Source organism: Pseudochaenichthys georgianus, chromosome 19 (assembly GCF_902827115.2).
Source record: "Pseudochaenichthys georgianus chromosome 19, fPseGeo1.2, whole genome shotgun sequence".
In the NCBI taxonomy this organism is placed as follows: Eukaryota; Metazoa; Chordata; class Actinopteri; order Perciformes; family Channichthyidae; genus Pseudochaenichthys; species Pseudochaenichthys georgianus.
Genome location: NC_047521.1, coordinates 10,867,888 through 10,881,462, shown reverse-complemented (window position 1 = coordinate 10,881,462; position 13,575 = coordinate 10,867,888). Strand labels below are relative to the sequence as shown.

At 38.4% G+C, this 13,575-nt stretch overlaps 1 protein-coding gene and 1 non-coding gene across 2 annotated transcripts; one reads left to right on the top strand and one right to left on the bottom strand.

The window, feature by feature from the left end:
* Window positions 1-39: 39 nt before the first annotated feature.
* On the bottom strand, window positions 40-10,518 carry LOC117465216 (LIM and SH3 domain protein 1-like). Its single transcript, XM_034108153.2, has 7 exons — window positions 10,285-10,518; window positions 8,163-8,257; window positions 7,786-7,870; window positions 4,010-4,117; window positions 1,731-1,800; window positions 1,553-1,644; window positions 40-893 (listed from the first exon to the last, which is right to left on the bottom strand). Exons 1-7 carry the CDS (start codon window positions 10,351-10,353, stop codon window positions 720-722), a joined length of 693 nt encoding a protein of 230 aa, XP_033964044.1. The 5' UTR covers window positions 10,354-10,518; the 3' UTR covers window positions 40-719.
* Window positions 10,519-11,282: 764 nt separating this feature from the next.
* Window positions 11,283-11,354, top strand: trnac-gca (transfer RNA cysteine (anticodon GCA)). Its single transcript has one exon. It is a non-coding gene; the product is annotated as a tRNA-Cys (tRNA).
* Window positions 11,355-13,575: the final 2,221 nt, after the last annotated feature.

Below are 13,575 nucleotides of genomic sequence, written 5' to 3'. Positions count from 1 at the left end.
ACCTTAGTATTTGAACTTGTGTAAAATTGTGACTGAAGTACTCTAATCCTAACAATGTTCCCACACTGAGTACTTCCACAGTCCCACCAAACAATGTAGTAGACCTACGATGTGTGCAGTATAACAAAATAATGCCGCAAAACTATTCTTTATTCTTTCAAAAAAGGGATTGCACATGCAAATTAAATATTTAACTTTCAATACAATTCGGCCTAAATTATGACGATATTCTTTCTCAAAATATCTTCAATGTGTTTTAGAAGATAATGGAATGAGTTATTCAAATGCAGAACATTTCATGACTTGACACTTTGAATGCATTTAAACTTTAAAGCTGAAGGACATGTACATAAAAAGATAAATGTTTCCTGAGAAGAAAGAAAAAAATGCTTTTTTTTGTTTTATAGTTAGCTTTATTTACCAATGTTTCTTTTCATTTGTGAATATTTTCCCCCTTACTTGCTCTTCCGTGAGTTTCAGTTACAGATACATCAATCTTTACTGTGACCGTTTTCCCTAAAGGGAAATGTCATTCCAACTAATCACATTTTTTGAGAACCCATCGGACACTATCACTTTTTAACCTCCAATTGAAAAAAGGAGAGTTGGGATTGATTCTTTTTTTTCATTTCTACGCGTTGATTGTGAGTTTAGGCCTGATAGTTGATGGTCACAGCAGAAACAAGGGGCATCTCATGCTGAAGGGGTGTCTGGTAGCTTTACACGGGTCGGACGTAGTTAGCAGGAAGCATGCCGCGCTGCCCCGTGCGCTGGTTGCACCCGAACATCCACCCTTCGTCTATCTGCTCCACGTTTAAGATCAGATCGCCTTCCTGCAGAGAAACTTCATCGGCATCTGCTGCCGTGTAGCTGTACACAGCCTGGTAACGTTTCTGTGGAGAGGGATCAAACAGCTGCACTGACATGACATAAAGACTCCAAACAGGGTGATTTGCATTGAATTGTCCTAAACACACACTTGTATACTGTAATACAAACATCAACGCAACTACACTGGCAGGTTGCTGACACTCAAAGTTGTGGGTCTCTTTATATCCGTTTTGCATCTCTTTCTAGTTGTTTTGAGTCTCTAGAGCTATTTTGAATGTCTTTGTTGTGGGTTTCTTTGCAGCTTTTTTGCATCTGCTCGTAGTTTTCAGTGTCTCTCTGAAGTATTTTTTCAGTTTCTTTGTGGTTATTTTGACAATCTTAATGGTTTTTCATGTCTCTTAAGTGACATTTTGTAGATTAAGGCCAGAAATTGTTACTTGTAATGACCACCGTGCACAAAGCCAGTTCCATCAAAAAAAAAGTATGCAGTTTGGTGTGGAAGAAGAGAGCCCTGACCTCAACCATATCCAACACTTTATATGAACAGGAATACAGTCTGTGAGCCAAAACTGATCCCCAGACATCAGTGTTGGATCTCTGATGCTCCCACAGCACATTAAGACCCATTGATTTGCAATTGTATGTTCAACAGTTACATAATAAATGTCAGGTGTCCATTATACTTTTGGCTTTTGAGTGTATGTTTATGTATTAGCCTTACCCCTCCACTAGGTGGTGCTACCGCAGCAGGACACGTTTCTCCGACTGGCGGCTGACTGAATCTCTCAGGGTTGCTGGGTTGTTCCTCATAGTCTCCACACACAAAGTGAATACAAAAATATATGATTACATTTGGTGATTTGAATAAGTGTGTCAGAAGGTGTAAGGATGTTTCATACCTTGTCTATTCTCAGGAGGAGGTGCGTCACTTCGAATCCTGCTCTTCTCAAAGTCTTCATGGTACTTTATCTGCACACACAGGAAGCAACACACATGTTAAAGCCACATCAAATCTGACTGCTGACCCAACGTCTCCGTGAGAGGTAGCTCACCATGTTAGGAGGTGCTGAGAGAGGAAGAGGGGTTTATGTCTGCTGCAGAGGCAACCATTTTGAGAAACCTTTAAGCCTGTGTGTTTTATGTTTTTAGATGTGGTGCATTTTATATTCTCATTTTAAAGCACTTAAAAAAAACAAGAAATGTGAAACTCAAAAACCTATGTTACATATCTCCAGCCTTACATATCTACTTTTGAACATTCAATATATATAAATTAAGTTAGCTTATTAACAATTACCTATATGCAGAGTGATTGATTAGAGAAGAATGTTGTCATTGGCTCACTCTCTCATTAAGACCTCCTTCTCTGCTCTGCTTACATTAAACATGTAATTGTCAAAGCAACCTTGAACATTTGGAATCAGTTCAGACGTTTCTTTGATCTCCAAACATACTCTACACTAGCCCCTTTAACTGCAAACAATGTTTGTCCTCCATCCTTAGTAGATGGCGCATTTACTATTTGGTCTAACCAAGGCGTTAACACATTCAAAGACCTTTATATTCACAACACATTTGCCTCTTTCCAACAGCTATCTGATAAATGTGCACTACCTAGGCAACATTTCTTCAGGTATCTACAGATTCGCAGTTTTGTTAATAATAGATTTCCTCAGTTTCCTAATCACCCAACTGATTCGCCGCTAGACACACTCCTTAGGCCGTTACCTACTCTGAAGGGAATGAGGACGTGTATTTACGCTCAGATTTATTCTCTTCGTTTGGTTACCCTGAACTCCATTAAATCTCTTTGGGAAACAGATCTTGGGGAGGAGATTTCAGAAGAACTTTGGGAAAAAGCCCTTGCTAATGTACACAAATCTTCTATTTGTGCTAGACATGGACTGATTCAGTGCAAAGTAGTACATCGCACACACTTCACTAAGCTCAGGCTCTCTAAAATATATAAGGAAGTGGACCCAACTTGTGACAGATGTAGCCAAGCACCGGCGAGTCACGCACACATGTTCTGGTCTTGTCCGGTCTTACACTCTTATTGGACTGAAATTAGGAGGAAAAGATGGAGTTTGGGAGGAAACAGAGGAAAAAGAGGGAGGAAGGAAGGAAGCTCCCAGTGGAAAAATAAGTTACTCGATTTTGTCTTTTTCACATGCAGCTTATCTCCCTTCATTCCTTTCTGCAACCACAACTCTCATGAGACAAAAAAGAGAGTGTGTGTGTGTGTGTGTGTGTGTGTGTGTGTGTGTGTGTGTGTGTGTGTGTGTGTGTGTGTGTGTGTGTGTGTGTGTGTGTGTGTGTGTGTGTGTGTGTGTGTGTTGGTTTAAGTGTGGTATGCATGAGTGTGTGTGTGTGTGTGTGTGTGTGTGTGTGTGTGTGTGTGTGTGTGTGTGTGTGTGTGTGTGTGTGTGTGTGTGTGTGCGCGAGCGAGCGTGTGTTCACAGCTGAGAGACTTTGACCATATAGGGCAGCTGCTCCTCAGTGGCCGAGGAGAAATGCCTGAAATGTGTCTCTGCAGGATCCCTCACTGCTGCCTGCTGCAGTTTGTTATTCTCTGCCAGTGTATCAAAGTAGTTTTAAGTACCAGTCCACAAATCTCCTATCTACCATCTTGTTATTGGACCAGGATGTTTTCCTGTTGTGTCTTATGGGAAATTGCTCAACTTGTTTCTTGCATCTGACCATCCTTGTTAGATTAGTTAAATAAATAGATTCAATAGATTAGTTTCTTCATTAAATTATTATAATGATATATATATGGTTATATATAACCATCAAAAGTAGATTACCCAAATTACAAAAACAAAAATGTAATTAAGTTTGCCTTTTCTATACACAATGTCCTTGTTACTTCAGATAATCAACATAATTGTTTCCCACAGATTTCCCTATTCTCTACCAAAGAAAAGGTTCCAGACCCCTGAATCATCGAACATCTGCAATTTCCCCAGTTTGCCTCTTAAATTGGCTTATTTCTTCAGTGCTCATGCAAATGTTAAGTTTCCCTATAGCAACCACTACCACAGCTTCAAAGTGGACTTGAAATGACGTCCTTGGGCTGGATACGTCATTCTCCAGTGGTTATTTAGGCCATCTCTCAAACAGGAAACTGTATAGTCATAATGTCAAACAAAATGGCTGCCCAACAGTTCTTTCTTACGTTACTGATCTGGTCTTGCGTCTTCTTCAGTCTCTGCATCTCCGGAGTGTCGACCACCACGCTGAAACATTTCCCCTTGTTCTTTTCAAAGTCCTCCTTGTAAAGAGCCTGAAATGTACAGTAAAATCAATCTTATTTTAATAATAATACAATAATAATACATTGCATTTCGAAGCGCTTTTCCAGGTGCTCAAAGACGCTTTACAGTGGTGATAAAACATGATAAAATAGAATTTAAAAGTTATTAGAACAAGATAAAATAACATTTAAAAGTTATTAAAACAGCAATACAGCATAATTCACAGATTAAAAGCCAGTCTGAAGAGGTGTGTTTTGGTCAGTGTTTTGAAAGTGGGGGGGTCAGTGCAGTCTCTGATGTGTTGTGGGAGGGAGTTCCAGAGGGTGGGGGCAGCGATGGAGAAGGCTCTGTCCCCCCAGGTTCGGAGCTTGGTTTTCTTGGGGATAGAGAGGAGGTTCGCTTCTGATGAGCGAAGGCTGCGGGAAGGGGTGTAGTGGTGGATCAGGTCGGAGAGGTAGGGGGGGGCCTGGTTATTGAGAGCTAGATTGAGAGTTATTTAGAAGAGGAATAATCCTATTTGCTTTCTTGCTGGGAGCTAGAGGTGAAGATGTATACTTCTCTTGTCCTTATTGGAAATAAGAAGCTACAACCAGAAGCTTGTTAGCTTAGCTTAGCATAAAGAATCTAAATAGCCAGACACTGTCCACAGGTAATAACATCAGCACTTCTTAAACTTGCTTACAAACACATTAGATCTTGTTTGTTTAATCCGTAGTCTTCCGAAGTCACGGCCAAGAAATAGTCTTGACACATAATCCCCAGTAACTTAATTAATTACATAAACCCCATATTTTACCTTAGGTCAGAGCCAGGCTATCTGTTTCACCCTGTTTCTAAGCTAAGCTAAGCTAAGCTACCAGTCTGCTGGGAGTTGGCTTCATATTTAACCAACCAACATGAGAGTGGTATCAATCTTCTCGTCTCACACTTGGCAAGACAGCGAAAGTCACAAACTACTTATTTGGAGTGAAATGTTTCATTATATCTGTTATATATTCAATTCATGCATATTTTTGTCCACATGGAGTTTTGAGCTGCATTCATGGTGTATTGGTACAAGTTGAAAGACATCTGGCTGTTTCTTCAATGCTCATACAATTATATTGGTGGTACTGTATGTAACACTCACTGAATTTTTGCCTATGACCCCTTAATTTGTGTTAAAGTGTACTGAACTTGAAGCCTACTTCTCACAGGGTGCATGTTAGTGTGTGCAGGTTTTACATGCGGATTAGAAACAACTGCACTTGTTGCTGATATTTATTTTGTCAGCAATGATAAATTCAATATACCCTGAATGCAGCATTGGATAAAAAATGTATTAAACAATCACTTAAAAGGGACATTTATTTGAATGACTTATTGCGAAGATTTAGTGTTATTATATTATTTGATGCTCTTCAGTTCTTGAGGCGAACCGGACGTACGTGACTGATCTGGTCTTGAGTCTTCTTCACTCTCTGCATCTCCGGAGTGTCGGCTACCACGCTGAAACCTTTGCCCTTGTTATTTTCAAAGTCCTCCTTATAGAGCGCTTGCACATTTGTTATGCATCAGTCTTTGAAATGATTCCCCTGAGGTTAGCTTCTCAGCCCAAAGAGGGTTGCTTTTGAAAATAACAGAAAATGGATTAGATATCCTGTGGTAGCACGCACAATTATGCTACATGTGATTCACAAATAAACATATACACACACTTTAGGCTATTTGTAACATTTCTTTGTACGTTTAGGCGCCGGGGAAACACTTGCAACTTAAACAAATCCAAAATGTTTACTTTAAAGTAAATCTGAGACAAAAACACATACACACACATAGTGGTGAGTCATGTTCTTGCTATGAGGAATATGCTGTCTTAGTAAGAGAGCTTAGCTGCAGAGACTTTTATGGTTATAAACAATGAGCTGGGTTGGATGAGATGAGGCAGGCGAGAGGACAGAAAGGGGGGAGAGAGAGAGAGAGAGAGAGAGAGAGAGAGAGAGAGAGAGAGAGAGAGAGAGAGAGAGAGAGAGAGAGAGAGAGAGAGAGAGAGAGAGAGAGAGAGAGGGAGAGAGAGAGGAGGAAACCGCTGTTGGTGTGAATGTGATCACAATGTTATCCTAAGCATCCTGTTGCATAATAATAATATATGTTACATGATAGTTTAAAATGTTTTTTTTACAAAACATGGAGCTAATATGTGTGGTAACATCAGGTGCTTGTTTCAGACACTTGTTATATTTTGAAAAATCATGTGGTTCCTTAAATACTTTAAATTCACATAAGTAAAGACCCTAAAGTAGCTGTAGTTTTCCCTGCAAAGAGGGGTTTGTGGTTCCCATCAAACGTTTGTGCTAATGTTTAACATGTGTGGATTGTTTTCTTGGTTCACGTTGACACGAAAACAAGGACATTGGGATGGATTTTTAAGAGAAAGTGAGATGCAGCGAAACAATACAATGTATTGGCTGGGTACTTTGATGGATTGGTTTAACCCTCGCCTTGCAGGTCATAGCAGTCCATTAAGTCTCTCAGCAAGATGCTAGAGTAGATTAACCTAGTTTAAACAAATGAGTGAAAAGGAGGCAGGGGGGAAAAATGTGCGTAGATCTCTGTAAATATTCCACATTGATAGTACGAACTGATAAATTCAATTCATGGAAAACGCTTGCAGGGGAAGAAAAGTTTTGAATTTAAACTGTGAAGTAACAACACAATCCCTAAAGTAAGATCCAAACTGTAAAGGAATCTCTTTAATTTGGTGTGACTTGCAGGGCTTAATGCTGGCTTGGACAGTGTGATGAGATTAAAGATTAAGTGCGATGAAGGCCAAGTTGAGCCAAGGCCACAAGAGAGACCAAAAGGAAAAAGAGATGGAAGTGATTTTTAAAATATGCTACAGTCGATGTTTCTGATCACTTAAATGTCTCCTATTATGCAAAATCCACTTTTTCATGTCTTTCATACATAAACATGTGTCCCCTCTGTGTAAAGAGATTCTGAAAGTTTCAGATACAAATATTCGCTGACTTTTTGTTCTGATCCATTTATATAAAAACCTGTCTGAAAATGAGCTGATCAGATTTTGGCCACTTTATGATGTCACAACGATTTTTTTTTTGGTTTGTGTAACCGTTAGCCAATCAGCAACCAAGGTAACCCCCCCCATCTTATCACCCGAATCTCCTCCTAGAGCACCATTGTGTTATTTTTAACCAAATGTCTCTCAGAGGCACGTGGGGAGGGGCTCCTTATTTTCATCTAAAGTAACAGACAGAGAATCAGCACTTTGGAAACAGGGCTGAAACAGAGGGGATCATGGGATGCTGCAATGCATGATCTGTTTGGTATTTCGAGCCAACCACTTCAGAGACATGTTTTGTATATATCTGAGACCTATAATATATCGATGAAAAACAGTATAATAGGGGACCTTAAGAAAAAACAATATACAAAGCTCAGATTTTTGTTCAGGTTAAATCCCAGACTTTTACATTGAAATCAAGCATTTCAGTCAAAAGGCTCATTTGATTCAATTAAAGGAATCCATTTGTGCTGAGAGGTGCATCCTCGTCTCCTGCTGTGAGACGGACAGAGAGCTGATTGGAGGAGACGGATAGAGAGGGAAAGACATTCCGAGTCAGGATGACTGCAACTAGATTAGGAAGGGTATTTTAGAAAGAACGCAGAGACAGACATTGATCCACGGGTGTCTCACCTGGCTGTTGAGCATGCTCTGTTGCTTGAGACGCAGATTCTCTGGAGTGTCGGCCACAATGGTGAAGGAGGTTTTGGGGTAATGCCTGAAATAACGAAAGAGTAAAACATTTTAGAATTTATATTCAGAACTAAACAACCAAAATGAATCCAAAAAAGACAACTGTAATGCAATCTTTCCTGAAAAATATAATTTGTAAGTGCCCCGATACAGAATTTTAGATTAGAATCTTTAATGATTAGAATCTTTAATGAGCACACAGCCAGGCTGGTGGAATTCGTGTTCAGTGCAGATTATTACAGCTTGTTCCATAATGAGATGTTCTGGGTTTTCTGAACTGTTTTAAGCAGGATAATCAGTGTGGTGTTAACACTCACATACTGCAGTAAGGTTTCTTCTCAAAGCCTTTGTAGGTCGTCATGCTCAGGGCCATCTTGCAGACCTCGCAGCTGAAACAACCTTTGTGCCAATACTTGATGGAGAAAAAGAGAGCGAAGAGTCAGAGACAAAGCGTAAAATATTCAAAAGTCTTGCTGATTGTTCAAATGCAAGCACTTTAAATCAGCAAAAAAGAAAGAAAAAAAATAGGACATTAATGTAACGTTAACTGACAGAGTGGGAACATTCCTTTACTGCTCTACATGAGAGCACAGCTGATTCTCCTCTTTGCTAAACAAGTGCAAATAATAAGAGATGTTACTGTGAGAAAAGACAAGATAAGAATGGTTATTGTTTTTAGATGCTATTCAAATAATAAGTTTAATTCTTTTAATTAGGGTTCAATGAGTAACATTAGATAAGATTTAAGACTTGTGTTCTATCTGTGCTCTCTTCAAAGCAACCAGACTCAATTCACAAAAAGGTTAATTTTACTTTGAAGAACATGGGAGTGTCTGGTCTCCCATTGCCTGAATTGGTTAGTCAGTGTTATTATACCAAAAACACCTGTGTCCTGTGGTCTAAAACTAATGTTTCAGTCAATGGAGTCCGGTTGCTTAAGAGAGCATAGATAACGCTTTCACTTCCCTGTCAGATAGGGCTGTCAGAGAGATAGATAAAGCAGTGAAAATATTCTAAATATAGGGTCCACTTAAACTGATAATAATAATAATTTGGGCGCTTCAATACATTTTGCCACTGCCCTGTCTATACATTGCCTAACTGTAGGTTCTTCTGTCTGTTGTCTAAATTGGAGGATTGCTGGATTAATACCTCATACAATTGCACTTCGAATATTCGAACTATCTTTTAGCAACTATAGGCCCTGTCAATTTCCAGATTAAGGTATGGATGAGAGTTCTCCAACACCATTAGTAAACTGTTCACATGATTTACTTAATGCCAATAATAAAATAACATCTTTGTTGAGATTTAAGAACTGTTTTAATGCAAGCTACATTCAATGAAGGCACATACATCATTGTGTCTTTAAATCAATTAAATCAACCCAGACTGTTACATTGATCTGAGTTTCTTTATCTAGTGAGGTTACACACACACACACACACACACACACACACACACACACACACACACACACACACACACACACACACACACACACACACACACACACACACACACACACACACACACACACACACACACACACACACACACACACACACACACACACACACACACACACACACACACACACACACACACACACACACACACACACACACACACACACACACACACACACACACACACACACACAGTATCTTGTTTTCTCTTTCTTTAAATAGCCTTTAGAAGTTTTTGGCCAATGTTGGTCAAGCGGATGTGGTTTTCCGCCTCTCGCTCCATTTTGTGTGTCTGTGTCATTAAAAAAAATGTATATAGAGTATTAGTGTTTTATCTATATGTCATTGTGCATGTGTTGTCAGCCACATAAACAGACAATCATAAAGTGGTAACGCATAAAAGATGATACTATGGCATTAAGTACAACATATTTTAGTTTAAATGACTTGTGTTGTATTATATCTGCTAGCTCTTCAATGCTAAAACAATAGTATACTTGCCTAAGTCATATTTTAAGTAGTTTAATGTACTTGAGTATCAATTTTCTGCTACTGTTTTCATTATTTTTCAGAGGAAAATATAGAGTCTTACCTCACTACATTTACTGACAGCTTTATCTAATAGTCAATCTGACATGTTCAGATGAATAGTACATGTTATCTACAAATAAATGATTATGTATTGTTAAAGATAAAGATAAAACTGATTCACTGGGAAATTCCTAGTTAAAAAAGCCCATATTTAACAGCGTCAACATTAACGTGATATCTAAATGCAATAACCAGAATCAATCACTCAAAGTTCAATATTTGAGTAGATTCGTTCTTCCATCAATGCCTGCTACATAACTTATAGTAAACTTATTATCAGACATTATTAGAGATTTATAATCTCAACGTATATTAGTGCATTTGTAATATAAAAGGGATATCTGGTAAGTGAATTTGATTTAGATTTGTATCACCTTACCTTATCAAGGCAATTAATTTTTTCTGTTGGGTAAACTGGTTTATTGCATCTTCCACAGGGCGGATTCATGATGGCGCAGGGATTCTTAACACCAAAAAACAAACAAAAATACTAATTGAAAAAGTAAGTAATAAAATAAGTGTTCAGAAGTGAAGTACAGGCTATGATGAGCAACCGGGACACGAACCGTCCTCTTCTTCGCATGCAGGCATTTCAATTAATATACCGATGCGACCTCAAGGCGAGGAGGAGTCAAACGTGAAGCACTGAGACTGCATGGTGCCTTCACTTACCATCGGATAAAGGAAGTTTCACTTGTTGTGGAAGAAGTACCAACACAACGCATAGGAGACAATCCACTAGATTAAAATACTTTTCGTTTTGATATTTTAAGTATATGATTTTGCACACATCCTTCTACTGTTTCACTGCGAGACTTTGACCTGTAATGGATTATATTTACAGATTACATGTTAGTTACCCTCCACTCTTCATTATTGATTTGAATGTTTATATCACAGTGAAAAGTTGTGGATAACGGGTTTTTGCATAGTACCTGAAGGCAGCTTCAAATGCAATAAGGAGAATCCGAAAGAACCTTAAAAGGAGCAAACGAGTACCCAAACAGAGAAAAGTATTACAACTACATTACAGTAAGAACGACTGCTATGAATACGTACATATCGGGACCTTATGTTTTCAATCTTAAAACAGAAACTCATTACAAACTGTGAATGAAATAAAACACAAGAGAGGACTTAGTGACTTGGGTAAGTGTGTGTTGGCGTCCTCTGCTGGAGAATGTGAGACACTACAACCACTATATTGTTTACACTGTGAACTTACATTTTAGATTACGTTATGACTAAAAACCATAGAGGTTATCTTTCTACATGGCTTTTTAAGTGTGGTGATATACAAAGAACCATCATACACCTTCAACTTAACGTATAATCTTCAATGTTTAAATACTCTGTTTTTTCCATATAATTATCATCGGGGGTATAGCTCAGTGGTAGAGCATTTGACTGCAGATCAAGAGGTCCCCGGTTCAAATCCGGATGCCCCCTCTTTTCCAACTTTTGTACTACTTATTTGAAACTACCCGGTGCTTGTGAAAGAAAACACTTTTCGTTTAGAAATGTGCTGAATCACCATCACCATGTAACGTTACGTTGAGGTTATTTTTTCAGTTACTTTTATATCATTCATTTTCAACAGGGTTGCTAACTTTGGGCACCTGGCTGGAGTGAGATTTTGATATCATGGGTTTAAATCAAGCGGCAAACCGGGAGCCGGGAAGCCAATACGGAAGTGTCACACACTGCAGTTCATATATTGGCCGATAGGCGATGGCTGCAGAAAGGAGCAATTTCCATAGACCCCCATGTTAAAATGCCCAACTTTACAGCAGAAAAAAACATGTTTCTCTCCCTGGCTCCATACATTTTATTATCGATATAGTTAGATTCCACCTTCATGATTATGGATCTGAGAGTGAATTGTTTTCTAACGCGACCCTTTTATTTATATTAGGTCTTAAAGTGTGTGCATAAATTAGGGCGTGGTCACGTTGAGTGACGGCTCTGTCAAGTGCCTGCCGCTGTTAGCTTCTTGTCTCTCTGCTAGCTGCTCCGTGAAGCTAGCTACAGGGACTCTGCCTGCTCAGCTCATCCAGGAAACACAACTTGAAGCCGGCCGTGGTTGTTTGTTCTTCATGCTTATATATCGGACTATTGTGACTCGCTCTGCGGTTAAAACAGACGGTGCATGAATGCGGTAAGTGAAATTCAAGTGCTTTATTTATGTGTTAATGATCTTAATCAGCTACGTAATGAATGGTAAGGCTTGGGTTAGCATGTAAGCTAGTGGTAGCTACATCGGTGCTAACGATGCTAATCGTAGCCTCCAAGTTAAAATCATAGACTGTATATATAAAGGTTAAAACGAAATAGACAAGTGTTAAGTGGGATAATACTGTTGAACAAACGGCTTCTGTTTGAGGTTGATAAAATAAGGTTACATCCTTGTAACTTCGAGATATTTTATTATGTAGGAGGAACTGTATGCATCGCTAAGGTTAATTTAAATTGGCTATGCTCAAGTATGTAGACAAGTTAATGTCGAAGTAGTTATGTGAAATCAACCTCACAATAAGATGTGTGTATATTACAATTATTAATGTCATATTTCAAGATGATTACTTAGATATTACAATATGGTTGATTGAGCTGGAGCATTATTGAGCTTACACCTTAACGTCACAGTCATCTGAAGAACGAACCAAAACCTTGTTGTTTTTATTAATTGCATTACCAAATGGGTATCAAATAAACGGTAAGCATTGGTAACACAACTTCCAAAGTTACAGTAAAATAAAAAGGACCCTGACTCGGACAATACACAATCCAACATGTCCAACGGAAGAGAATCAGTTATATTGTTTGTACACATGGTACTTTACATATATATATCTGTTTGTTTAAAGTGTCCAGGTGATGCAGACAGGCTGGACCAGAGAGTGAGAGACAGAACTGGACTCCTCACAGCAGTGAACTTCAGCACAGGTACAAAGACTCTTTTTTTCTTACTGTACAAATAATCAAGAAAGATATTGGTTTAAATGAATGAAGTATTGACTTGAATACACTGATATACATTCCAATAAACAATACTAAATACTAGATCACCTACACATCATTTAAGTTGAGGGGTTTTTCCATGCAAAAAGTTACATTTAGATATTTAGCAATATGACTTTGTCAGCTTTCTAATGTAATGTATTGAAGGCAAAGATTTATCTCTCAATATTGTCTGTAAAAACGTGGTAAAAGTGATTCTTTCAGTGAGACAACAGAGCAAGCTTCTACAGTTGCACTACGTTTTGATAACAGTTAAATATTATTTTGATAATAACATATATTTCAATGTTGATGAATATCATACTGTTCATTCATAATCTGATTGTCTTTGTAGCTCATTGTTTAAATAAAAAAAAAACATTACAATTACAAAATAATGATATCTACAGCCCCTAAACACACAAACACACAAACACACCGCTTTCATAAATAACACACTTGTTCTGCAATAATATGTTTTATGTTTCCTGTCATTTTTGTTAGGAAAGGACATGCCTGAAAGACACGACATGTTCTCCTTCTCTGAGGGTCAAGAAGAACATCCAAGAGGATCATTAAAAGCTGATGCTATGAGATGTTAAGACCAGTACAGGACATTCACTATAAACAACTTTTATTGTAAAAACAGTCAGCTGATCGAATGCAGCTA

Coding starts and splice junctions, on each gene's coding strand:
- LOC117465216 (XM_034108153.2), bottom strand. CDS start 10,353: ATGAATCCGCCCTGTGGAAGATGCAATAAACCAGTTTACCCAACAGAA. Junction 4,118..7,785: donor AGAGCATGCTCAACAGCCAG/GTGAGACACCCG, acceptor TGTACATTTCAG/GCTCTTTACAAGGAGGACTT. Junction 894..1,552: donor TAGCACCACCTAGTGGAGGG/GTAAGGCTAATA, acceptor CCCTCTCCACAG/AAACGTTACCAGGCTGTGTA.